Below are 26233 nucleotides of genomic sequence, written 5' to 3'. Positions count from 1 at the left end.
CGAGAGGATTTGAGTATAGGGATAGGGATGTTACTGTAATTGTATCAGGCATTGATGAGGCCACACCTGGAATATTGAGTGCAGTTTTGGTGTCCTTATCTGAGGAAGGATGTTCTTACAATTGAGGGAGTGCAGCGAAGGTTTACCAGGCTGATTCCTGGGATGGCAGGACTGTCATATGAGGAGGGATTAAGTTGATTCGGATTATATTAATTGGAGTTTAGAAGAATGAGAGGGGATCTCATGTAAACTTATAAAATTCTAACCGGGTTAGACAGGGTAGATTCAGAAAGAATGTTCCCAATGGTGAGAGAGTCCAGAACTAGGGGCCATAGTTTGAGGATAAGGGGTAAACCTTTTCGGACTGAGGTGAGGAGAAATTTCTTCACCCAGAGGATGGTGAATGTGTGAAATTCACTACCACAGAAAGTAGTTGAAGCCAAAATATTGTGCGATTTCAAGAATTAGATATAGCTACTGGGACGAAAGGGATCAAGGGATATGAGGGAAAGGGGGGGATCAGGATATGGAATTTGATGATCAGCCATGACCATAATGAATGACACAGCAGGCTCAAAGGGCTGAATGACCTACTTCTGCTTCCAGTTTAAGACCATAAGACCATAAGACATAGGAGCGGAAGTAAGGCCATTCGGCCCATCGAGTCCACTCCACCATTCAATCATGGTTGATTTCAACTCCATTTACCCGCTCTCTCCCCATAGCCCTTAATTCCTCGAGAAATCAAGAATTTATCAATTTCTGTCTTGAAGACGCTCAACGTCTCGGCCTCCACAGCCCTCTGTGGCAATGAATTCCACAGACCCACCACTCTCTGGCTGAAGAAATTTCTCCTCATCTCTGTTCTAAAGTGACTCCCTTTTATTCTAAGGCTGTGCCCCCGCGTCCTAGTCTCCCCTGTTAATGGAAACAACTTCCCTACGTCCATCCTATCTAAGCCGTTCATTATCTTGTAAGTTTCTATCAGATCTCCCCTCAACCTCCTAAACTCCAATGAATATAATCCCACGATCCTCAGACGTTCATCGTATGTCAGGCCTACCATTCCTGGGATCATCCGTGTGAATCTCCGCTGGACCCGCTCCAGTGCCAGTATGTCCTTCCTGAGGTGTGGGGCCCAAAATTGCTCACAGTACTCCAAATGGGGCCTAACCAGTGCTTTATAAAGCCTCAGAAGTACATCCCTGCTTTTGTATTCCAAGCCTCTTGAGATAAATGACAACATTACATTTGCCTTCTTAATTACGGACTCAACCTGCAAGTTTACCTTTAGAGAATCCTGGACTAGGACTCCCAAGTCCCTTTGCACTTTAGCATTATGAATTTTGTCACCGTTTAGAAAATAGTCCATGCCTCTATTCTTTTTTCTATGCATGTTTCTATGTATGAATGCAAAATGAATCACTATCCATTAATCATCCCTTGTTTTTAGTCATTATAAATTATTTGGGTGTGAAGGACTATCAGGGTAAGAGGCCAGGCACAGTGCAATGACTCAGTCTATCATCACATGCAAGCCACCCACAAGCCTCAAGCTGACTGTGATTCACAGTTGTTTGTCTTACCAAAGTTTTATGCCTCACTCTTCACTGCATCGTGCACTGCTATACTTCCCCTCACCCAAAGACCCATATGGGTCACTAATGTTATTTAAAGAAGGAAATCTGCAGTTCCTATTTGGTGTGGCCTATATGTGACTCCAGACCCACAACAATGTGGTTGGGCGGCACGGGTGGTACAGTGGTTAGCACTGCTGCCTCACAGCGCCCGGGACCCGGGTTCAATTCTGGCCTCGGGTGACTGTCTGCATAGAGTTTGCACGTTCTCCCCGTGTCTGCGTGGGTTTCCTCCAGGTGCTCTGGTTTGCTCCCACACTCCAAAGATGTGCAGGTTAGGTGGACTGGCCACGCTAAATTGCCCCTTAGTGTCAGGAGGATTAGCAGGGTAAATGCGTGGGGTTAAGGGGATAGGGCCTGGGTGGGATTGTGGTCAGTGCAGACTCGATGGGCCGAATATCAGTGTGTCTGATTTCAGGAATTAAAGAGAAATTACTCCAGGGAGGCTATTCTGCGCAAACTGAACAACAAAAACAATGTACGTTTTTAGGTGGAACCCTTTATATCGAATTACTTTATTTAATTACCTTGACTGTTGTCATGAAGGCAGATTCAATAGCTGCAGCACAAATCTGGCCAGATCGAGTGACAAGATAGATAGGCAATGTTCCCTCAGGGCATAATTCCTGTTGCCTTGATAAACATGTCCTGTAACAGCTTGAGAAATTCACTGGAACTCGCATTGCACAATACTGGAGCAAAGGGAAATGTGGAACAGGAGACAGGAGTCTCCTCCAGCTGTCTGTCAGAATGCAGACACTCCATGGTCGGATCGCTGATCTTTTGAAGGAGAGTAAGCATCTTGAAACCAATTCCAACTGCTCGTCATCAGTAAAACAGTAGTTTTGATTAGTGACAAGGGTTGATGATGTGAATTTGGGGCGGCACGGTGGCACAGTGGTTAGCATTGCTGCCTCGCAGCGCCAGGGACCCGGGTTCAATACCCGGCTTGGGTCACTGTCTGTGTAGAGTTTGCACATTCTCCCCGTGTCAGCGTTGCGTTCCCTCTGGGTGCTCCGGTTTCCTCCCACAGTCCAAAGATGTGCAGGTTAGGTGGATTGGCCATGCTAAATTGCCCCTTAGGGTTAAAGGTATAGCTGGGGTAAATGCATGGGTTTATGGGGATAGGGCCTGGGCGGGATTGTGGTCGATGCAGATCCGATGGGCCAAATGGCCTCCTTCTGCACTGTAGGAATTCTATGGATTCTATGAATTTACAAAGAGATTCAATACATCGTTGAGCACCGGGGTAGCAAGAAAGCTCAGTTCCAACAAGACTACAGCTGCACTTTACAGATATAGGAAGATAGGAACTGCTAGATTTCAAAAGATCAGAGTCCATTTGGTTCACCTTCCACCATGCTGGGTAATCCCATGGTGGAATGGGACCGACGTTGTTAATCACAGCAATCACAACCTGTATCAATTATAGATACCGGGCCCCTTATCCAGCGTCCCACACTCTGCAAGGAGCTGAAAACCAGTTACCTTCAAATCTGATGCCCTGGGTAGCAATGTGAATATTTGATTTGATTTGATTTATTATTGTCACGTGTATTAACATACAGTCAGAAGTATTTTTCTTGCACGCTATACAGACAAAGCATACCGTTCATAGAGAAGGAAAGGAGAGAGTGCAGAATGTAGTGTTAAGTCATAGCTAGGGTGCAGAGAAAGATCAACTTAATGCGAGGTGGATCCATTCAAAAGTCTGATGGCAGCAGGGAAGACGCTGTTCTTGTGTCGATTGGTACGTGACCTCAGGCTTTTGTATCTTTTTCCCAATGGAAGAAGGTGGAAGAGAGAATGTTCGGGGTGCGTGGGATCCTTAATTATGCTGGTTGCTTTTCCGAGGCAGCGGGAAATGTAGACAGAGTCAATGGTTGGGAGGCTGGTTTGAGTGATGGACTGGGCTTCGTTCATGACCCTTTATAGTTTCTAGCGGTCTAAGACTCTTTTTTCTTTATTTTTCATACTTTACCTGCTGAGCCTAGGAGCTGAAATCCAGGAAATCCACAAATCCGGCACACGTCCGCTCCCGAATTTCCGTGAAGATGTTCCCAATTGTAGGAGAGACTAGGATCCGAGGGCACAGCCTCAGAATAAAGGGATGACCCTTTAGAACCGAGATGAGGAGGGATTGTTTCAGCCAAAGGGTGGTGAATCTATGGAATTCATTGCCACAGAAGGCTGAGGAGGCCAGGTCATTGAGTGTATTTAAGACAGAGACAGATAGGTTCTTGATTGGTAAAGTGATCAGAGGTTATTGGGAACAGGAGGGAGAATGGGGTTGAGAAACATATCAGCCATGATTGAATGGCGGAGCAGACTCGATGGGCCGAATGGCCTAATTCTGCTCCCATATCTTATGTTGTTATATGTGGGTCTGGTTCCTGTAGTCTACAACATGCCCTGAAATGACTGAGGGAAATCCCAGCGGTGGAGAGCTTTGGGAAGGGTGGCCAGAGGTTTAACACCCAAGATCAATGGGTGGGGTCGAGTGGGAAGTAAAAGTACATCTGGATTCTGAGGGCACATCTGGTTGCGAGTGACCTGTCCTCCTGAGATGGTGTAATTAGTAGCACACGTGGGTCAGGAAGTAACACAACATTTTCCATCATAGTTACACAGGGCGTTTTCAATCTATGTAATCATTCTTTGAATTCAGCTTTCCAACACAGATTACCATGGGTTCTGGAAACTCGCCAATGAAGGGGCAAGGGAATTAATTTGTGCTTCACAGAAGTCGGTTTAGCTCAGTTGGCTGAATGGCTGGTTAGTGCTACAGAGCGACGCCAATCAGTGCAGGTTCAATTCCTGTACAGGCTGAGATTATTCATGAAGGCCCCACCTTCTCAATCTTGCCCCTTGCCTGAGGTGTGGTGATCCTCAGGTTAAATCACCACCAGCCTGGGACTATGGAGACTTTACTTACTTTACAATTCAGATTGACCACTCTGAATGAATTCCAACAGGTTCATTTACCTGTTGGACTTTAACCTGGTGGTGTGAGAATTCTTACTGTGCTTACCCCAATCCAGCGCCGGCCTCGCCACCTCACTCTGAATGAAGACTTAGTGCGAACAGTTGCTTCATCAATTCCCATCCTGGCAAATATTTAACAGAGAGTTTGCGTTGGCATAGAATGTTCTCAGCAATCTGGAGGCCTTCAGGCAAAACTCAGCAGAATAAAAGGCACCATGGTTGTTATCCATCAGAGGTCAACCAAAACACACAGAGCTGCAATGACATTCTGTGATAGAATCAGCAGGCAACAGGAGAGAGAGAGAGAGGTGTACAGGGGGGAGAGAGAGAGAGGGGGGTGTACAGGAGAGAGAGAGAGAGAGAGAGGGGTGTACAGGAGAGGGGGAGAGAGAGAGAGAAAGGTGTACAGGAGAGAGAGAGAGAGAGGTGTACAAGAGAGAGAGAGAGGTGTACTGGAGAGAGAGAGAGGTGTACAGGAAAGAGAGAGAGAGAGAGAGAGAGAGAGGTGTACTGGAGAGCGGGAAAGAGGTATACACAAGAGAGTGATTTACTGGAGAGCGCTCCACAGGTGGGAGAGGAAACTATCAAAGGGGCTGAAGTATCTCAGAAGTGAGCGGGCCTGTCAGTTGAGGCTAAGATTCCTACACCAACAACTGTGCTTCTACAGCCTCAGCTTGTAGGCAAGTCGTCACAGACATCAGTGACCTCCCCCCTGCTGGATCTGCTGCTAGTGCACTGCCCGTCACCATCAGAATCATCACCATCCTCGATGTCTTGTTTTGTCTCTGGTTTCTTTCAGGCTGCCACTGGAATCATCTCGGTGATCTCTCAGTCAGTTGCTCTGAGCGTGTGCGACAGGCTTTGGGCAGGTTATTTGCCAGGGGATCAACGTAGATTGCGATGACAATAGCCAGAAGGAGCAGACACGTGCACTCACTTCACTGGTAGGATTCCCACACCGACAGGGTGTCTTTAATTGCGCACACACACAGCAGGCGGAGGATCAGTCAAGCATCCAGATATTTTTATGAATGGCTTGTTATTTTATTCCATTCATGTGCAGCTGCTGTGCAACCACAGGAAGAGATTCAGGCAGGTTTGTGCCAGGTTCCTCAGGAACTGTCACAATGCACTTGTGCTGTAGTTGAACAGTATTTCAGTTCTGGACGCTGAGGGAACCAGGCTTAAGGTTTGTCTGACAGGAGACAGAAGCTACCCTCATCAATGCTGGCTCATGACGCCTCTGAGGAGCTCTCACATAAAGATTCAGCAGCCTGGTTGGCGCATAGTCATAGAAATCATAGAAACCCTACAGTGCAGAAGGAGGCCATTCGGCCCATCGAGTCTGCACCGACCACAATCCCACCCAGGCCCTACCCCCACATATCTTACCCGCTAATCCCTCTAACCTACACATCCCAGGACTCTAAGGGGCAATTTTGTTTTTAACCTGGCCAATCAACCTAACCCGCACATCTTTGGACTGTGGGAGGACAGTTGTTATATCGAAAAGGGGTCCAACATCATTGACCCACTAGTGAATGAAGAAGGTGGACCACCTGAAAATGAAAATAGATCTCCAGGAACATCTAAACCAGAAGATGGACCTCATGAGAACAAAGATGGATCTCCATGAACATTCTGAGGCAGGAAGATGGACTGCCTTCAGTTCACTGAATCATAGAATCCCTACAGTGCAGAAGGAGGCCATTTGGCCCATCGAGTCTGCACTGACAACAATCTCACCCAGGCCCTATCCCCATAACCCTACATATTTAACCCACTAATCTCCCTAACCTACACATCCCAGGACACTAAGGGGCAATTTAGCATGGCCAATGCACCTAGCCCGCACATCTTTGGACTGTGGGAGGAAACCAGAGCACCCGGAGGAAATCCGCACAGACATGGGGAGAAAGTGCAAACTCCACACAGACAGTCACCCGAGGCTGGAATTGAACCCAGGTCCCTGGTGCTGTGAGGCTGTAGTGCTAACCACTGTGCCACCATGCCGCTCTATAGAGTTCCAACTCAGGATAGCGTCCTGTCTTCATGTTGCATGCTTTTCCCCTTTGCTAAACGATGGAAAGATTAACAGACTAATGGTCAACCTGTTTGAATCAATTCTTCTGTGACCTCCAAGCTCCAGGAGAACCCTAGAACCCTGTGCTTCTAGCCGAGAGGCAGGACGTTGCCCACTGCGCCACAAGAGCTTCTGGTATGTGACTTCATAGAATCATAGAAGCTTTCTAGCACAGAAAGAGGCCATTTGGCCCATCATGTCTGTGCCGGCTGAAAATTGAGGCCTCCGTTTTTCCAGCATTTGGTCCACAGCCCCGCAGGTTACAGCACTTAATCTGCATATCTGGACAACACTTAAATGAGTTAAGGGTTTAAGCCTCTACTAGCCTCTCAGGCAGTGAGTTCAAAACCCCACAATCCTCTGGGTGAAAAATTGTTCTCTCATCTCTCCTCTAATCTTTCCCCAATTCCAATCTAGTCACTGACCTTTCTTCTGAGGTAAATAGGCCCTTCCCATCTACTCTATCCAGAGCTCCTCATAATTTTGTACATCTCAATCAAACCTCACCTCAGCCTCCTCTGTTCAAAGGCAAACAACCCCAGGCTATCCAATTTTTACCCATAGCAGCGATTTTCCAGTCCTGGCAACATCTCCTCTGACATCCTCTGGTCATGAGGTGACCAGAACTGCACGCAAGTTGTGGCCGAACTTATGTTTTCTAGTATAACCTCCCTGCTCTTATATTCTACACCTTGGCTAATAAGAGAAAGGATTCCATATGTCTTCCTAATCACCTTATGAGCTTAGAGGGGAGGTAGCAATGTTTCCATGCGTCCACTACCTTTAAGGCGACCTTTGTGAGGTGGAAGTACTACATTTAAGAAAAACAAAAAGATCATATTCCTTTCGCACAAAAGGAACTCAACAACAACCAAGTGATTTTCCTTCTACCTTTGTTGAATTCCCTCCAGTTTTCACTGGCAACAGTTAGATCCTCTATCCAGCAGGATTTTAGGAGGTGTGACCATCTGTGTGAGAAAAGCCACGTTAAAAAATGCCAGCATTCCTTTGCTTGTCTTGCGTATAATTGACAGGAATGGTCTTGTCAAGCAGGAGGCAAAGGATTGGGTGTGACCTTGAAAATAGCCCCAAGAAAATATTTTACAACGAAAACTGACGCGGCAGAATGCTCTGTGCAGCATGCTGGAACACTCTGAAGTGTTGGCACAAATCCAAAGGACAAAGAATAGCAAAGAACAGTGCAGCACAGGAACAGGCCCTTAGGCCCACCAAGCCTGCGCCAATTCCTAATCCTTATTTGGACCCGCTACTTATTGCTCCTATGCAGCTTCTATCCCTCTGCTAGCCTCCCGTTCATGCATCTTTCAAGATGCTCCTTGAACGTTGCTAACCTGCCTGCTTCCACCACCTCCACTGGCAGTGCGTTCCGGGCGCCCACCACCCTCTGTGTGAAAGGCTTTGCCCGCACATCACCCCTAAACTTTCCCCCTCTTACCTTGAACCTGTGCGGTCTTGTAATTGACACTTCCACCCTGAGAAAAGAACCTAAGACTATCCACCCCATCTATGCCTCTGATAATTGTGTAGATCTCTATCAGCCTCTGTCTTTCCACTGAAAACAAGCAGGAGTTTGGTGATTCATTCCAAAAGCGAAACATGGAACTCTGAAATAAAGACAGAAAATGGTGGAAATACTCAGCAGGTCAGGCAGCATCTGTGGGGAGAGAAATGCAAATCTCCCGCCTGACATTTCCTCCGAGTGGACTGCAAACAAAGCACCGAATAAGCTGCAAAATTTTAAAAAGGAGCAAGGAAGATTCTAGCACACTCCGTGTTTTGTTTTGTTTCCAGTTACCTGGACACATCATGCTGGACTAGTCCGTTAATGTTTAACACACTGAGCACTCTGTTGGACTTCAATTCCAGAAATCCATCAGGTTTCGAACTCAAATCACATTCATGTGCTTGGATACCTTTAAGCACAATCGAAAGTCCCACCTTTCATATTCCTTTACAATAAGAAGTCTCACAACACCAGGTTAAAGTCCAGCAGGTTTGTTTGGAATCACGAGCTTTTGGAGTGCTGCTCCTTCATCAGGTGAGTGGAGGTTAGTTCCACTCACCTGATGAAGGAGCAGCGCTCCGAAAGCTCATGGTTCCAAATGAACCTGTTGGACTTTAACCTGATGTTGTGAGACTTCTTACTGTGCCCACCCAGGTCCACGCTGACATCTCCACATCATATTCCTTTAGACATTTAGGCATTCACGGTGGTGCAGTGGTTAGCACTGCTGCCTCACAGCGCCAGGGATCCGGGTTAGACTCCCGGCTTGGGTCACTGCCTGTGTGGAGTCTGCGCCTTCTGCCTGCATTTGCGGGAGTTTCCTCCAGGTGCTCCGGTTTCCTCCACCAGTCCGAAAGACATTCTGGTGAGGTGCATTGGCCATGCTAAAATTCTCCCTCAGAGTACTCGTACAGGCGTTGGAGTGTGGGGACTCAGGGATTTTCACAGTCACTTCATTGCAGTGTTAATGTAAGCCTACTTGTGACACTAATAAATAAACTAAACCTAAAAACATTTAAAGTACCTGCCTGCTAATACTTTTGATCACAATGGTTGGATAATAAAAAGAATTGCTTGCTCTCCAATGATGTGGTTAGTTACTGCGTTGTCAAGAAAGGAACTGAGAAATAAGGACCAGCAAGGTCCAACCTCAGAGTGAATAGGAGCACGAGCAGCAGCAGCTTATCTTTCATCTCAGCACTCCACAGCCCTATGGACTCAACATCGAGTTCATTAACTTCAGATCATAACCTTGGCTTTCATCTTGTCTTGGTTCAGGCTTATTATTCTTTTGTGTCTGTTTTGCTAGTTTGTTCTGGTCTTGTTTCTTTGTCCCTTTACGTTAGATTGAGGTTTGTTTTTCATTTACACCTCACTTCGATACAGCGTAACAATCTTCGACACAAGGGCAGCACAGTGGCAAAGCAGTTAGGGCGGCACAGTGGTTAGCACTGCTGCCTCACAGCACCAGGGACCCAGGTTCGAATCCCGGCTTGGGTCACTGTCTGCATGAAGATTGCACATTCTCCCTGTGACTGTGTGGGTTTCCTCCGGGGGTTCCGGTTTCCTCCCACACTCCAAAGATGTGTGGGTTAGGTGGACTGGCCATGATAAATTGCCCCTTAGTGTCAGGGGGATTAGCAGGGTAAATATGTGGGGTTATGTGGTTAAGACTGGGTGGGATTGTGGTCAGTGCAGACTCAATGGGCCGAGTGGCCTCCTTCTGCACTGTAGGGATTCTATGAAATCTATGAAAGGTCACTCAACCCGAAACATTAACTCGGTTTCTCTCCATGGATGCTGCAGAGTTTATTCTAGCTTTTTGGCCCATCGAGTCTGCACTGATTCTCTGAAAGAGCAGCCCACCCAAGGCCTCCCCTTTGCCCTATCCCCATAACTGCGTGTATTCACCACGGCCAATCCACCTCCCCTGCACATCTTTGGTTTGTGGGAGGAAACTGGAGCACCCGGAGGAAACCCACGCAGACACGGGGAGAATGTGCAAACTCCACACAGACAGTGACCCAAAGCCGGAATTGAACCCAGGTCCCTGGCGCTGAGAGGCAGCAGTGCTAACCACTGTGCCACCGTGCTGCCCTAAAACTGAGGCCCACTATTTAAAACCGAGGCCCACTATTTAAAACCATCCAACAAGATAACCGCAGAAGGACCGAACATAACAAGCAGCATGACAGGTGGGTGTATTTGGCCAGTATGGGGATTGAACTCATGACCTAGGCATTATTTGCACCATGCTCTAACCATCTGATCTAACCGGCCAGCTGATAAACAAGCAAACTTGAGGCAACCAGCTGTCAAAGTGTGTTAACAGGCCAGCTGGCAACCATAGAAATCATAGAAACCCTACAGTACAGAAAGAGGCCATTTGGCCCACCGAGTCTGCACCGACCACAATCCCACCCAGGCCCCACCCCCATATCCCGACACATTTTACCCACTAATCCCTCTAATCTACGCATCCCAGGACACTAAGGGGCAATTTTAGCATGGCCAATCAACCTAACCCGCACATCTTTGGACTGTGGGAGGAAACCGGAGCACCCGGAGGAAACCCACGCAGACACGAGGAGAATGTGCAAACTCCACACAGACAGTGACCCAAGCTGGGAATTGAACCCAGGTCCCTGGAGCAATATTCCCTTGGCAATAAAGCCTGATCTGTTTTAAAGGTCGGGCTTTAGATGTACGAGGCAAGGTTTTTTTACACAAAGGGTGGTGGGTGCCTGTAACTCGCTGGCCAGGGGAGGTAGTGGAAACAGATACGGTAGTGACTTTTAAGGGGCATCTGGACAAATACATGAATAGGATGGGAATAGAGGGATAACAGTCCCCAGAAGGGTAGGGATTTTTAGTTCAGATGGGCAGCATGGTCGGTGCAGGCTTGGAGAGCCGAAGGGCCTGTTCCTGTGCTGTAACTTTCTTTGTTCTGTGTTCTTTGTTTTTTATTAATGTTGACATGCATTCCAGGCCAGTTCAACAGCTCCAGGCCCCCTCAAGATTCTTGGCCAAAACCAGAGTGAACCAGTTTGCAGCTAACACAACCAGAAATAAAATCAATATTAAATGATTCAGGTTTCAGCTGTAAAAACTCTCTCAAGCCACAACTCGGTTGAGATTGTGAAGGAAGGCCATCGCTTTTGTGAAATAGATTGAAACGCCACATTGCCCCAATTTGTGCAGGGTGTATAACCAGAGCAATGCGCAACTAACTCTGCGATTCCTCTGTATGTTGCTTTTTTCAAGAGGACAGCACTCCTTTAAAGACCACACCACTTCTCAATCTTCCTCATTTCAATAAGAACAACCTCAGTTCTGGCTTTTGAAGACAAAGTTCCCTAAACAACATTTGCAAAAAGTGCTCTTTGCATTGTGCTGTGTTCCTCATTATTGAATTAGATCCCGCATTAGCCCTGAGCGGTCTATCTCAAATCTCTGTACTGGTTAAGTTTATTTATTTGTGCGACAGGTAGGCTTTCATTAACACTGCAATGAAGTTACTGTAAAAATCCCCTATTTTCTCTCTGCCCCTCACTCTACACAGTAAGAGTTTTAACAACACCAGGTTAAAGTCCAACAGGTTTATTTGGTAGCAAATGCCATTAGCTTTCGGAGTGCTGCTCCTTCGTCAGATGGAGTGGATATCTGCTCTCAAACAGGGCACAGAGACACAAAATCAAGTTACAGAATACTGATTAGAATGCGAAGCTCTACAGACAACCAGGTCTTAAAGATACAGACAATGTGGTTGGCTGTCGAGATTCGCATTCTAATCAGTATTCTGTAACTTGATTTTGTGTCTCTGTGCCCTGTTTGAGAGCAGATATCCACTCCAGCGCTCCGAAAGCTAATGGCATTTGCTACCAAATAAACCTGTTGGACTTTAACCTGGTGTTGTTAAAACTCTTACTGTGTTTACCCCAGTCCAACGCCGGCATCTCCACATCCTCACTCTACACATCAGTCACTGATTTCGAAATGTACAATAATTATACTTGTAGTCCCCATTCATTAACTTGTGAGTGCAGTATGTGCAAAACTGCACTTACTTCCACTTCATGGAAGGTCAGTGAGGTCTTGTATTTATCACGTGATTTTTACAGTGAGCAATATTTAACCACAGTTGTGCACACAAGCAATTGTACCTCCCTCCAATCCATTTACATAGGAGATGAGGCTTTGATATATACATAGAATTCCTATAGTACAAAAGGAGGCCATTCGGCCCAACAAGCCTGCAAACCCAATTCCCATAACTGTGCATTTACCATGGTTAATCCATCTAACCCAAACATTTTGGGACACTAAGGGGCAATTTAGCATGGCTAACCCTAACCTACACATTTAGAGTGGCACAGTGGTTAACACTGCTGCCTCACAGCGCCAGGGACCCGGGTTCAATTCCTGGCTTGGGTCACTATCTGCATGTTGTCCCCGTGTCTGCATGGGTTTCCTCCGGGTGCTCCAGTTTCCTCCTACAGTCCCGATAGGTGCATTGGCCATGTTAAATTCTCCCTCAGTGTACTCAAACATGTGCTGAAGTGTGGTGACTAGGGGATTTTCACAGTAACTTCATTGCAGTGTCAATGTGATACTAATAAATAAACTTAAAAACTTAGCATGACTAATCTACCTAACCTGCACATCTTTGGACTGTGGGAGGAAACCGGAGCACCCGGAGGAAACCCACGCAGGTACGGGGAGAATGTGCAAACTCCACAGACAGTCACCCAAGACTGGAATCAAACCCAAGTCCCTGGCGCTGTGAGGCAGCAGGACTAACCACTGTGCTGCTCCTATATACACATTAGAGTGTTCTTCTCTTCCTCAGTGTGCCTTTCAATACATAGAGGATATTCCTCACCCATCCCTCAGTACACATTCAGGACAATTGACCCCTCTGGAGTACAGATGTGATCCTACTCCAGAGTACACAAGCTATCAACCCTCACAATTATAGAATTAAACGTGTTTGCTACAATCATTCACAAAAACACACCAGTCAGGGTGAGAATAGCCCTGTGTAAAGACAGGCACAGCGATTGCACATGTGAAAGGTTCATTACTAACCAATGAAAAAATCTGACTAAATATATTCCAGAGAAAAATAAAAGTTTTTTTCTGAATTTCAGGATCAGGACTTACCTGGTGTCCTGCCCAATCTCCATAGGCACTGTGCTTGGTGATTTTTCTCACCTCGCTGCGTCCCCCACTTAGCAGAGCGCTCATCAAACACAGGGAGAACAAGCGTCTGCTCATTGAATCCATATAGCCTGAACTGAAACTGCAGTGAATCCTCAGGGACAGTGCTCTGGCACAGAGAGAGCGGGTGAACTGTGAAGCCGACAGTGTGACTCAGGAATGTGTGGGCAGTTCTTCAACGCTGCTGAAAACTCCCTCAGTCTAACCCCTGAGAGCGGAGGAACCTGATCACTGAACAATTAGCACAAGTGCAGAGACTAGGCACACACCCCCACTCGCCAAGACTTCTTAAAGGGCCAGTGTCCCCGTCGGCTCTGTCTTGTGTCTGATTACTTAAACAGCATTAAGCCTACCAGGAGTTCTGACAAGTTCACAAAGAAGTCAAAAGTAGGTACAGTGAGATTGAAGCAAAAAGGGGCCTCCAACCAAATTGCACTGCAGTCAGAGTTCAAATTACTTTGATTCATTATATGAAAGCAAATTACTGCGGATGCTGGAGCTTTGACAAAGGGTCGCCTGGACTCGAAACGTCAGCTCTTTTCTCTCCATACAGATGCTGCCAGACCTGCTGAGATTTTCCAGCATTTTCTCTTTTGGTTACTTTGATTCATTACCCTGGGGGAAGGGGGGGCAAAGGAGTTTTCTATACAAATATCCCTCCCCCCTTTATTCATAATGTCTCTTATGTTACCTGTTTTGAATTGATCTGTTTAGCCTAATGGCTTACAGCACAGTAAGAAGTCTCACAACACCAGGTTAAAGTCCAACAGGTTTATTTGGTAGCACAAGCCACTAGCTTTCGGAGCGCTGCCCCTTCGTCAGGTGAGTGGGAGTTCTGTTCACAAACAGGGCATATAAAGACAAACTCAATTTACAAAATAATGGTTGGAATGCGAGTCTTTACAGGTAATCAAGTCTTAAAGGTACAGACAATGTGAGTGGAGAGAGCGTTAAGCACAGGTTAAAGAGATATGTATTGTCTCCAGACAGGACAGTTAGTGAGATTTTGCAAGCCCAGGCAAGTCATGGGGATTACAAATAGTGTGACATGAACCCAAGATCCCGGTTGAGGCCGTCCTCATGTGTGCAGAACTTGGCTATCAGTCTCTGCTCAGCGACTCTGCATTGTCGTGTGTCGTGAAAGCCACCTTGGAGAACGCTTACCCGAAGATCAGAGGCTGAATGTCCGTGACCGCTGAAGTGTTCCCCAACAGGAAGAGAACACTCTTGCCTGGTGATTGTCGAGCAGTGTTCATTCATTCATTGTCACAGCGTCTGCATGGTTTCCCCAATGTACCATGCCTCGGGACATCCTTTCCTGCAGCGAATCAGGTAGACAACGTTGGCCGAGTTGCAAGAGTATGTACCGTGTACCTGGTGGATGGTGTTCTCACGTGAGATGATGGCATCTGTGTTGATGATCCGGCACGTCTTGCAGAGGTTGCTGTGGCAGGGTTGTGTGGTGTCGTGGTGACTGTTCTCCTGAAGGCTGGGTAGTTTGCTGCGGACAATGGTCTGTTTGAGTTTGCGCGGTTGTTTGAAGGCAAGAAGTGGGGGTGTGGGGATGGCCTTGGCGAGATGTTCGTCTTCATCAATTACATGTTGAAGGCTCTGGAGGAGATGTCATAGCTTCTCCGCTCCGGGGAAGTACTGGACGACGAAGGGTGCTCTGTCCGTCGTATCTCGTGTTTGTCTTCTGAGGAGGTCGGTGCGGTTTTTCACTGTGGCGCGTCGGAACTGTCGATCGATGAGTCGAGCGCCATATCCTGTTCTTATGAGGGCATCTTTCAGCGTCTGGAGGTGTCTGTTGCGATCCTCCTCATCCGAGCAGATCCTGTGTATTCGGAGGGCTTGTCCGTGTAAGCTTACAGCACAGCCAGTAATCGAAAGCAGCCTACAAAAGTTTTTAAGCTTATTTATTAGTGTCACAAGTAGGCTTACAGAGCAGCATGGTAGCACAGTGGTTAGCACTGCTGCTTCACAGCGCCAGGGACCTGGGTTTGATTCCCGGCTTAGGTCACTGTCTGTGTGGACTCTGCATGTTCTCCCCATGTCTGCGTGGATTTCCTCTGGGTGCTCTGGTTTCCTCCCGCAGTCCAAAAGATCTGCTGGTAAGGTGCATTGACCCGAACAGGCGTCAGACTGTGGTGACTAGGGGAATTACACAGTAATTTCATTGCAATGTTAATGTAAACCTTACTTGTGACTAATGAATCAACTTTAATTAGCACTGCAATGAAGTTACTGTGAAAATGTACCTAACCAGCACATCTTTTGCACTGTGGGAGGAAACCAGAGCACCCAGAGGAAACCCACTCAGACACGGGGAGAATGTGCAGACTCCGCACAGACAGTGACCCAAGCATGGTTTCGAACCTGGGTCCCTGGCTCTGTGAGGCAGCAATGCCAGCTACCAATGTACCTATAGAAAGATACAAAAAAGGAAAAGTGCCCCACACCTCAGCCTTCGGGGGGCATGGTGGCCCAGTGGTTAGCACTGCTGCCCCATAGCACTAGGGACCCCGGTTCAATTCTGGCGTCGGGTGACTCTCTGTGTGGAGTTTGTGCATTCTCCCCGTGTCTGCGTGGGTTTCCTCTGGATACTCCGGTTTCCCCCCCCCACTCCAAAGATGTGTAGGTTAAGTTGATTGGCCATGCTAAATTGCCCATTAGTGTCATGGGGATTAACAGAGTAAATGTGTGGGGTTATGGGGATAGGGCGTGGGTAGATTGTGGTTGGTGCAGACTCGGTGGACCGAATGGCCTCCTTCTGCACTGTCGGGTTTCTATGATTCTGGTCTTCCCAAACCCTGCTGCTGAGAAATGATGCTCATTCTGCTTGGCACCTCTATGCCCAGTAGGGCGCACATAACGGGCTAATGGCAGGGAGAGCCTGGATGTTAGGTGTGAGGGTGAGGATGGGATTGGCATTGTCTGTGGCCGTCTCAATCACTCAGATGAATACGTCACATCTTTCAGAGTAGGCGAAGTAGCAAATGAGCGTAAACACTTTCAGAGCAGAGGAGTGGGAGGGAACAAAATATGACCTGAAAGAGAGGAAAACCTCATCAGCAAGAAAGAGCCACAGACCACAACAGGAAGAATGGTCGCCTTAATGAGTGACTGTGAGACGAACAGGTTTGTGTAAGTGGCAGTAAATCAGGTCACAAATTTACTACTTTGTTGAAAGAAAGTGTACAATCATCAAAAGCAAAACTGGAAAGTCTCGAATAGTACCGTACATGACGCCCTGGCTATGAATAATTGGGAATGAGGGGACTCAGATAACCCTCCAGGGAAAGCAGTGGTATAAGTGGTATTGTCATGGGATTAGTTAGTCAAGAGGCCAAGGCTCATGCTCAGGGGACCTGGCAGCTGCTGGAATTTAAATTTAATTCATTAATAAATCTGGAATTAGAAATTATTCCCTGTAGAATCATAGAACTCCTAAAGTGCAGAAGGAGGCCATTCAGCCCATCGAGTCTGCACCGACCACAATCCCACCCCGTCCCTATCCCCGTAACCCTCATTTACCCCGCTAATCCCCCTGAAACTAGGGTAAATTTACCATGGCCAATCAACCTAACCCACACATCTTCGGACCGTGGGAGGAAACAGGAGCACCCGGAGGAAACCCATGCAGGCACGGGGAGAATGTGCCGACTCCACACAGACTGTGATTCAAGTCGGGAATCGAACCCGGTCCCTGGCGCTGCGTGGCAGCAGTTTCAACCACTGTGCCACCGTAACTATGAAACTTATCATCATCATAGAGTTTTACAGCACAGAAAGAGGCCTTTCAGCCCATTGTTTTCTGTGCGATCAAGCATCTATCTATTCTAATCCCATTTTTCAGCATTTGGTTATAGCCTTGTATGCTATGGCATTTCAAGTGATAAGAACATAAGAACTAGGAGCAGGAGTAGGCCATCTGGCCCCTCAAGCCTGCTCCGCCATTCAATAAGATCATGGCTGATCTTTTCATGGACTCAGCTCCACTCACCCACCCGCTCACCATAACCCTTAATTCCTTTACTGTTCAAAAGTTTATCTATCCTTGCTTTAAAAACATTCAATGAGGTAGCCTCAACTGCTTCACTGGGCAGGGAATTCCACAGACTCACAATCCTTTGTGTGAAGAAGTTTCTCCTCAACTCAGTCCTAAATCTGCTCCCCCTTATTTTGAGGCCATGCCCCCTAGTTCTAGTTTCACCTGCCAGTGAAAACAACTTCCCTGCTTCTATCTTATCTATTCCCTTCATAATCTTATATGTTTCTATAAGATCTCCCCTCATTCTTCTGAATTCCAATGAGTATAGCCCCAGTCTACTCAGTCTCTCCTCATAAGCCAACCCTCCCAACCCCGGAATCAACCTTGTGAACCTCCTCTGCACCCCCTCCAGTGCCAGTATATCCTTTCTCAAGTAAGGAGACCAAAACTGTGCACAGTACTCCAGATGTGGCCTCACCAGCACCTTATACACCTGCAACATAACCTCGCTGTTTTTAAACTCCATCCCTCTAGCAATGAAGGACAAAATGCCATTTGCCTTCTTAATTACCTGCTGCACCTGCAAGCTAACTCCTTGTGATTCCTGCACAAGGACACCCAGGTCCCTCTGCACAGCAGCATGCTGCAATTTTTTACCATTTAAACAATAGGCCATTTTGCTGTTATTCCTACCAAAATGGATGACCTCACATTTACCAATATTGTACTCCATCTGCCAGACCCTCGCCCACTCACTTAGACTATCTATGTCCCTTTGCAGACTGATGTGCCCAATAGCCATCAATTGTCATAAAAACCCATCTGGTTCATTAACTCCCTTTAGGGAAGGAAATCTGCCGTTCCAGTCTAGCCTAATGCCCAGTGAAATGGCCGAGCAAGCCACTCACTTCAAGAAGAATTGGGGATAGGGCGGCAAATGTTGGCCGTGTCAGTGCTCAGGGATAGGATAGTCTGACTACAAGTGAGGTAAGTAAGGGGGTCCAGAGGGCATGAGTGCACGAGCCTCAAGCCTTGCAATTGACCAACAGGTTTGAGTTTTTTCCAGCTTGTTTGGATGAGAATGGGGCTGCAGGATGGATGAGCTAACTGGCCTTGGCACCGTGCACAGGAAACTAGTCAAACGGGGCAGTATAGTGAGGGGGATTGACACCGTTCTCTGCAGAAAAGTGCATGAGTCCAGATAGCTGTGTTGCCTGCCCAGTGCCAGGGCTCAGGACATCTGCTCAGGGCTGGAGAGGAACTTGCAGTGGGAGAACGAGGATCCTGCCATCAAGGGTGGAGCGGAAAGGAAGAAATAATGGGAGCTTGTCAAAAAAGGCATGACGATAATAAAATTACAGGGCGGAAACGTTAGATGGGCAAAGGTAACCTAAATGAAAAGTTTATTGAATGTTTCCAGGATAGTTTCTTAGAACAGTTAAGTGGATTGGCCATACTAAGTTGCCCCTTAATATCAGGGGGACTACCTAGAGTAAATACATGGGGTTATGGAGAAAGGGACTGGGTGGGATTGTGGTTGGTGCAGACTCGATGGACCAAATGGCCTCCTTCTGCACTGTAAGAATCTATGGTTCTAACAGCATGTTCTGGAGTCAACCAGAGAGCAGACTATCCTAGATGTGGTATTGCAGAAGGAAACAGGGTTATTTATTTATTTATTTTATTCATTTGTGGGATTTGGGCATCACTGGTTGGCCAGTATTTATTGCCCATCCCTAGTTGCCCTTGGAGGGCAGTTGAGAGTTAACCACATTGCTGTGGCTCTGGAGTCACATGCAGGCAAAACCAGGTAAGGACAGCCGATTTCCTTCACTAAAAAACATTAGTGAACCAGATAGGTTTTTACGACAATCGACAATTCACAATCTCATAGCGAAGGCGGCCCTAAGTAGCAGCAACCATAATACAATTGAATTTTACACTCAGTGTGAGGGAGAGAGGAGTGGGTTTGAGACTATGTTTTAAAACTTAAATAAGGACAATTATGAGGGTGTGCAAGCTGAGCAAGCTAAAGTGAATTGATTTGATTTGATTTATTGTTGTCACATGTATTATTATACAGTAAAAAGTATTGTTTCTTCCACGATATACAGACAAAGCATACTGTACATAGAGAAGGAAAGGAGAGAGTGCAGAATGTAGTGCTCCAGTCATAGCTAGGGTATAGAGAAAGATCAACTTAATGCAAGGTAAGTCCATTCAAAACTCTGATGGCAGCAGGGAAGAAGCTGTTCTTGAATCGGTTGGTACATAACCTCAGACTTTTGTATGTTTTTCCCTCAGGAAGAAGGTGGAAAAGAGAATGTCCAGGGTGCGTGAGGATCTTAATTATGCTGGCTGCTTTTCCAAGGCAACGCGAAGTGTAGACAGTCAATGGATGGGAGGCTGGTTTGAGTGATGGACTGGGCTTCGTTTACGACCCTTTGTAGTTTCTTGCGGTCTTGGACAGAGCAGGAACCATATCAAGCTGTGATACATCCGGAAAGGAAGCTTTCTATGGTGCATCTGTAAAAACTGGTGAGAGTCGTAGCAAACATGCTGAATTTCCTAAGCCTCCTGAGAAAATAGAAGCATTGGTGGGCTTTCTTAACTATAGCATCGGCGTGGAGGGACCAGGACAAGTTGTTGGTGATCTGGACACCTAAAAACTTGAAGCTCTCGACCATTGCCACTTCATCCCCGTTTCTGTAGACAATTGGCAAATTAGGTTAAGGGACAGGTAATAGAAACATGGAAAATAGAAGCAGGAGTAGGCCATTAGGCCCTTCAAGCCTGCCCTGCCATTAACTTTGATCATGGCCCCCATATCCCTTAATTCCTTCAGCACCAAGAGCGATATTTAATTTCTTGTTGAAATCAGGCAATGTTTTGGCCTCAACTACATTCTGTGGTAGTGAATTCCACACATTCACCACCCTCTGGGTGAAGAAATTTCTCCTCACCTCAGTTCTAAAAGGTTTATCCCGTATCCTCAAACTATGGCCCCCAGTTCTGGACTCCCCCACCAATGGGAACATTCTTACTGAATCGACCCTCTCTAATCCTGTTAGAATTTTATAAGAGTGATACCCTCTCAATCTTTTAAACTCCAATGAATACAATCCTAACTGACTTAGTCTCTCCTCATATGACAGAGCTGCCATCCCAGGAATCAGCCTGGTAAACATTCGCTGCACTCCTTCTATATCAAGGACATCGTCATTAGAGATGCAGTGGTAAACATATTTTTTTAAAATCAGTGTCACAAGTAGGCTTACATTAACACTGCAATGAAGTTACTGTGAAAATCCCCTAGTCGCCATATTCTGGCACCTGTTCGGGTACACGGAGGGAGAATTTAGCATGGCCAATGTGCCTGACAAGCACATCTTTCGGACTGTAGGGGGAAATCTGAGCACCTGGAGGAAACCCACGCAGACACGGGGAGAACATGCAGACTCCACACAGACAGTGACCCAAGCCGGGAATTGAACCCGGGTCCTTAGAGCTGAGGCAGCAGTGCTAACCATTGCGCCACCGTGCTGCCTGAGGAGATATTTCAGAATGCAACAGATAGATACATTCCAACAAGTAAGAAAACGTCCAAGGAATGGGCACAGCATCCATGGTGAACTAAAAAAGGTTTAAGATAGTAAGAGTTCCTGTAAAAAAATTAAAAAGAAATGAGTTTACAAAGTGAGCATTTGTCAAGAGTTAACAAAGTAAGAAGTCTCACAATACCAGGCTAAAGTCCAACAGGTTTATTTGGAATCACGTGCTTTCTGAGTGCCGCTCCTTCATCAGGTGTGGCCAATGATTTTTCGTGACCCCTTTTAGCCCTCCTTATTCCTTGCTTAAGTTTCTTTCTACTTTCCTTGTATTCCACACTTGCTTCGTGTGTTCCCAGCCTCTTAGCCTTGACAAATGCTTCCTTTTTCTCTTTGACGAGGCTCACAATATCTCTCGTTATCCAAGGTTCTCAAAACTTGCCATATTTATCCTTCAGCCTTACAGGAATGTGCCAGTCCTGAATCCCTATCAATTTACACTTGAAAGCCTCCCACATGCCAGATGTTGATTTGCCCTCAAACATCTGCCCCCAATCTACATTCTTCAGTTCCTGCCTAATATTATTAGAATTAGCCTTCCCCCAATTTAGCACCTTAACTTGAGGACCACACTTACCTTTATCCATCAGTACCTTAAAGCTTACTTGAATTGTGGTCACTGTTCCCGAACTGCTCCCCCATCGACCACCTGGCCGGGCTCATTCCCCAATACCAGGTCCAGTACGGCCCCTTCCCCAGTTGGACTATCTACATACTGTTTCAAGAAGCCCTCCTGGATGCTCCTTACAAACTCTGCCCCATCCACGCCCCTAGCACTAAGTGAGTCCCAGTCAACATAGGGGAAGTTAAGATCTCCCACCACAACAACCCTGTTACTTTCACACCTTTACAAAATCTGCCTACATATCTGTTCCTCTATCTTCTGTTGGTAATTGGGTGACCTTTAGTAATTCCCCAACATTGTGACTACACCCTTCCTATTCTTCAGCTCTACCAATATTGCCACTCTGTGTGCCCTCCGAGGTGCCTTCCCGCAGTACAACTGTGATATTCTCCTTCACCAGTAGTGCAACTCCCCCATCCCTTTTACATCCCCCTCTATCTCGCCTGAAACATCTGTATCCTGGAATGTTAAGCTGCTAATCCTGTCCTTCCCTGAACCAAGTCTCTGTAATAGCAACAACATCATAGTTTCTAGTACTAATCCAAGCTCTAAGTTCATCTGCCTTACCTGTTACACTTCTCGCATTGAAACAAATGCACTTCAGTCCATGAGACCCTCTTTAATTAGCAACCACACCCTGGGCAGCATGGTGCCCCAGTGGTTAGCATTGTTGCCTCACAGCGCCAGGGACCTGGGTTCAATTCTGGCTTTGGGTCACTGTGCGGAGTCTGCACGTTGTCTGCGTGGGTTTCCTCCGGTTTCCTCCCACACTCCAAAGATGTGCGGGTTAGGTGGATTGGCCGTGTTAAATTGTCTCTTAGCTTCCCAAGCATGGTGACTGTGCGGGGTCTGCATATTCTCCCCGTGTCTGCGTGGATTACCTCCGGGTGCTCCGGTTTCCTCCCACAGTCTGAAAGACGTGCTGGTTAAGTGCATTGGCCATGCTGAATTCTCCCTCAGTGTACCCGAACAAGCGCCAGAGTGTGGCGTCTAGGGGATTTTCACAGTAACTTCATTGCAGTGTTAATGTAAGCCTACTTGTGCCACTAATAAATAAACTTAAACTTAAGATGAATAGGTTAGGGGAATTAGTGAGATAAATATGTGGGGGTTAGGGGGATGGGGCCTGGATAGGAACCATTTCTGACAAGGCATCAGTTTTAATACTTCCCCCACCCCCTGAGTATGAGAGAATGAATTAAGTTGTCTAACTGTGTGCCATTTTGCAAATGATATATATAAAGCTACATAAGTGGAAATAATGACTGGTTATTTCCAAGGTGGGTTATGATGGAAACTTTTAAACAACATTTAAAAGCATGTATTAAGTTGTTAGAGAAGCATCTTGTGGCAGCGCTGAACCAACTTTACATGAAAATCATCTCTCTTTGTTCACTTTGTTTGACCCTTTGACCATTTTGAACTCTTCTATCAACGCGTATTACTTCAAATTAAAAAAAAAATTTCAAAAATACTTACTTCAATTAGATAATTGTAGTAGCGTGATGCCAACTGATAAGGTTTCCAACCCTCCATTTACCGCACTTCTTATCACAGTAATCTGGGTTAAATACTATCAATACACACACTTCCGCCAAGTTCTGAAGTATGACCTACTTACCATCATAACTGTTAAGCTTTCTTAAATGACCAAGTCGCTTGTGTGCCCATTTGAGTTCAGATGGGAGTCAGGAGGCAGAACTAATTCCATGACTTAGAGCAAGAAATGATTACGTTTCTTCAATTATCCTGGCAACTGCTCCTTGTCCAGCCCTTGTTGCATCCTTCATTTGTCCCCTAATCCTGCACGAAAGAGCACTGAAACCGTTCAAGCGAGCTCAACGTCACTAACACTTCAGCAATGCACACTCAGACACTGTAATAAAACCATATGGCAGACGGAGTCTGAGAAATTTAATTCCTAACAAATTGTAATGTCGCCCACTCATTTCTCATCCAAGTAGTAACCGAAGGTGCTTTTCTCAAAACAAGGTTTCTTAAAATGGGGCGGCACGGTGGCGCAGTGATTAGCACTGCTGCCTCACAGCACCGGGTTTGATTCCAGCCTCGGGTCACTGTCTGTGCAGAGTTTACACATTCTCCTCGTGTCTGCGTGGGTTTCCTCCGGGTGCTCCAGTTTCCTCCCACGCTTCAAAGATGTGTGGGTTAGGTTGATTGGCCATGCTAAATTGCCCCTAGTGTCAGGGGTGGGATTGTGATCAGTACAGACTCGATGGGCCGAATGGCCCCCTTCTGTACTGTAGGGATTCTATGATTCTATGTGTGGGTTAGGTGGATTGGCCATGCTAAATTGCCCTTTAGTGTCCAAAAATGTGTAGTTTAGGTGGATTGGCCATGGTAAATACTTTTATTTATTTTATTAGTTACAAGTAGGCTTACATTAATACGGCAATGAAGTTACTGTGAAAATCCCCTAGTCGCCACACTCTGGCTCCTGTTTGGGTACACCGAGGGAGAATTCAGCGCGGCCAATGCACCTAACCCAGAGGTTTAGATAGGGTGGATAGTGATAGCCTTTTTCCTCTGATGGAGAAATCCAGCACGAGGGGGCATGGCTTTAAATTGAGGGGGGGTAGTTATAGAACCGATGTCAGGGGTAGGTTCTTTACCCAGAGGGTGGTGAGGGATTGGAATGCCCTGCCAGCATCAGTAGTAAATGCGCCTAGTTTGGGGGCGTTTAAGAGATCCGTAGATAGGTTCATGGACGAAAAGAAATTGGTTTAGGTTGGAGGGTCACAGTTTTTTTTTTTAACTGGTCGGTGCAACATCGTGGGCCGAAGGGCCTGTTCTGCGCTGTAATGTTCTATGTTCTATGTTAACCAGCCCATCTTTCGGACTGTGGGAGGAAACCAGAGCACCTGGAGGAAACCCACGCAGACATGGGAGAACGTGGAGACTCCGCACAGACAGTGACCCAAGCTGGGACCCAGGTTGTGCAAATTCCACACAGACAGTGACACAGTCGGCGCTGAGAGGCCAGGGACCCAGGTTCAATTCCCAGCTTGGTAAAGGAACAGACATGTCGAGGGCAACAGACACTGCTCCCATTGTGCCACTGCCACTCCCATCCACTTGGGATTCATCATGTCCACAGAGAGTGAAAAAGGTGAGGGGTGAGGGTGGCACTGAGAGACAATAGTTTGTCTTCAGATTGCTGTTCAAGAACATGAAATTTGTTGAATCAACACAGAGATAGATGAAGGGTTATTAGTGATATGCAAACAGCTTACTGAATAAGATAAGCTGCCAGTTGCCGCCTCCCAGATAATCCTGGCTTTGCCCAAGTCATTAATATCCAGAGATTTGTGCTTTATTGGAATGGGAACTTGTGATGTTGAGCGTCCCTTCATGGTTTGCTGTATTGTCCTTTAGAAAGAGAGGGGGGAAGAGTTAGTGAGTGTCTGTTGAAAAGGTTTGCAATGCGTACAGCTTGTGCACATGGTGCGCGTGCTAAGAGGACAATCACGATGGAATGAGGATGTGGAGGTCAGGAGTCTAAAGACAATTGTGTGGAATGTGAAGGAATGCAGGGAAAAATGGGCAATTCTGCAAGAGGTAGATGTGAGAGGAGAATGTAGGTAGTGTGTGTTCTGAAGACAGCAAAGGAAAGGACGGCATGGTGGCACAGTGCTTAGCACTGCTGCCCCACCCTGCCAGGGACCCGGGTTCAATTCCAGCACTGGGTGACTCCCTGTGTGGAGTTTGCACATTCTCCCCATGTCTGCGAGGGTTTCCTCCAGGTGCTCCGTTTTCCTCTCTCAGTTCAAAGATGTGCAGGTTAGGTGGATTGGCCATAGTAAATTAACCCTTAGTGTCCCAGGATGTGTAGGTTCAACCATGGTAAATGCGTAGGGTTATGGGAATAGGGTGGAGGGTAGGATGCACTTTTGGAAAGTCAGTATAGACTTGATGGGCTGAATCACCTCTTTCTGCACTGTGCGGGTACTGTGATTCTGTGAGATAAACAGGAAGGTGCACTTGGCATGAGGAGGTACACACTGCTATACAAACATAAAGAACACACGCGTGTGGTGTATGCTGAATGATGTGACATCGGGGAGGGAATTATTGAAAGTGCAGCAGGAAGGTTAGTGAGAGATAAGGAGAGATAAGGAGTTGTATTCACACTTGCTGTTCCAGTGAGGCAATTGAACCTTTTGCAACACTGGAGCCAGGTCGAGGGAGGGTGACCATCAAGTACCTCTCTTCAAGCCTGCTGGATTGTGGTCTTGCAGATGCTCCAGTGAATGCAAAAGGGACAATCGTTCTCACCTTAAGCTGATCTCTTTTTTTTTCAAAAATATACATTATTCATAAATCTGTGAGAACATTACAAACAGCAATGTGGTTGACTTTCAACTGCCCTCCAAGGGCACCTTGGGATGTGCAATAAATGCTGGCCAGCCAGCGATGCCCATGTCCCACAAATGAATTCCAAAATGGCCGTCACCCAAAAAGCAATAATATTCAGATTCTTTACATACATCAGGTAACATCCTGAGATGCTTCAATACAGTAAAGGAAACGTTTCAGATATT

General features: G+C 46.6%; 1 protein-coding gene across 2 annotated transcripts in view; it reads right to left on the bottom strand.

The window, feature by feature from the left end:
• Nucleotides 1-13549, bottom strand: part of LOC144491673 (interleukin-17 receptor E-like) — a 203892-nt gene extending 190343 nt beyond the window's left edge. For both annotated transcript variants that reach the window (XR_013497482.1, XM_078209841.1), the window contains exon 1: nt 13394-13549. Coding sequence is in view for 1 of the 2 variants with exons in the window: in XM_078209841.1 (XP_078065967.1) it covers nt 13394-13516 (123 nt within the window). In the remaining variant the exon portion in view is untranslated. The remainder of the gene's footprint in view (nt 1-13393) is intronic.
• Nucleotides 13550-26233: the final 12684 nt, after the last annotated feature.

This window comes from Mustelus asterias, chromosome 3 (genome assembly GCF_964213995.1).
Source record: "Mustelus asterias chromosome 3, sMusAst1.hap1.1, whole genome shotgun sequence".
NCBI classification, from domain to species: Eukaryota; Metazoa; Chordata; class Chondrichthyes; order Carcharhiniformes; family Triakidae; genus Mustelus; species Mustelus asterias.
The sequence above is the reverse complement of the archived record's forward strand: the minus strand, read 5'-3'. Positions and strand labels throughout refer to the sequence as shown.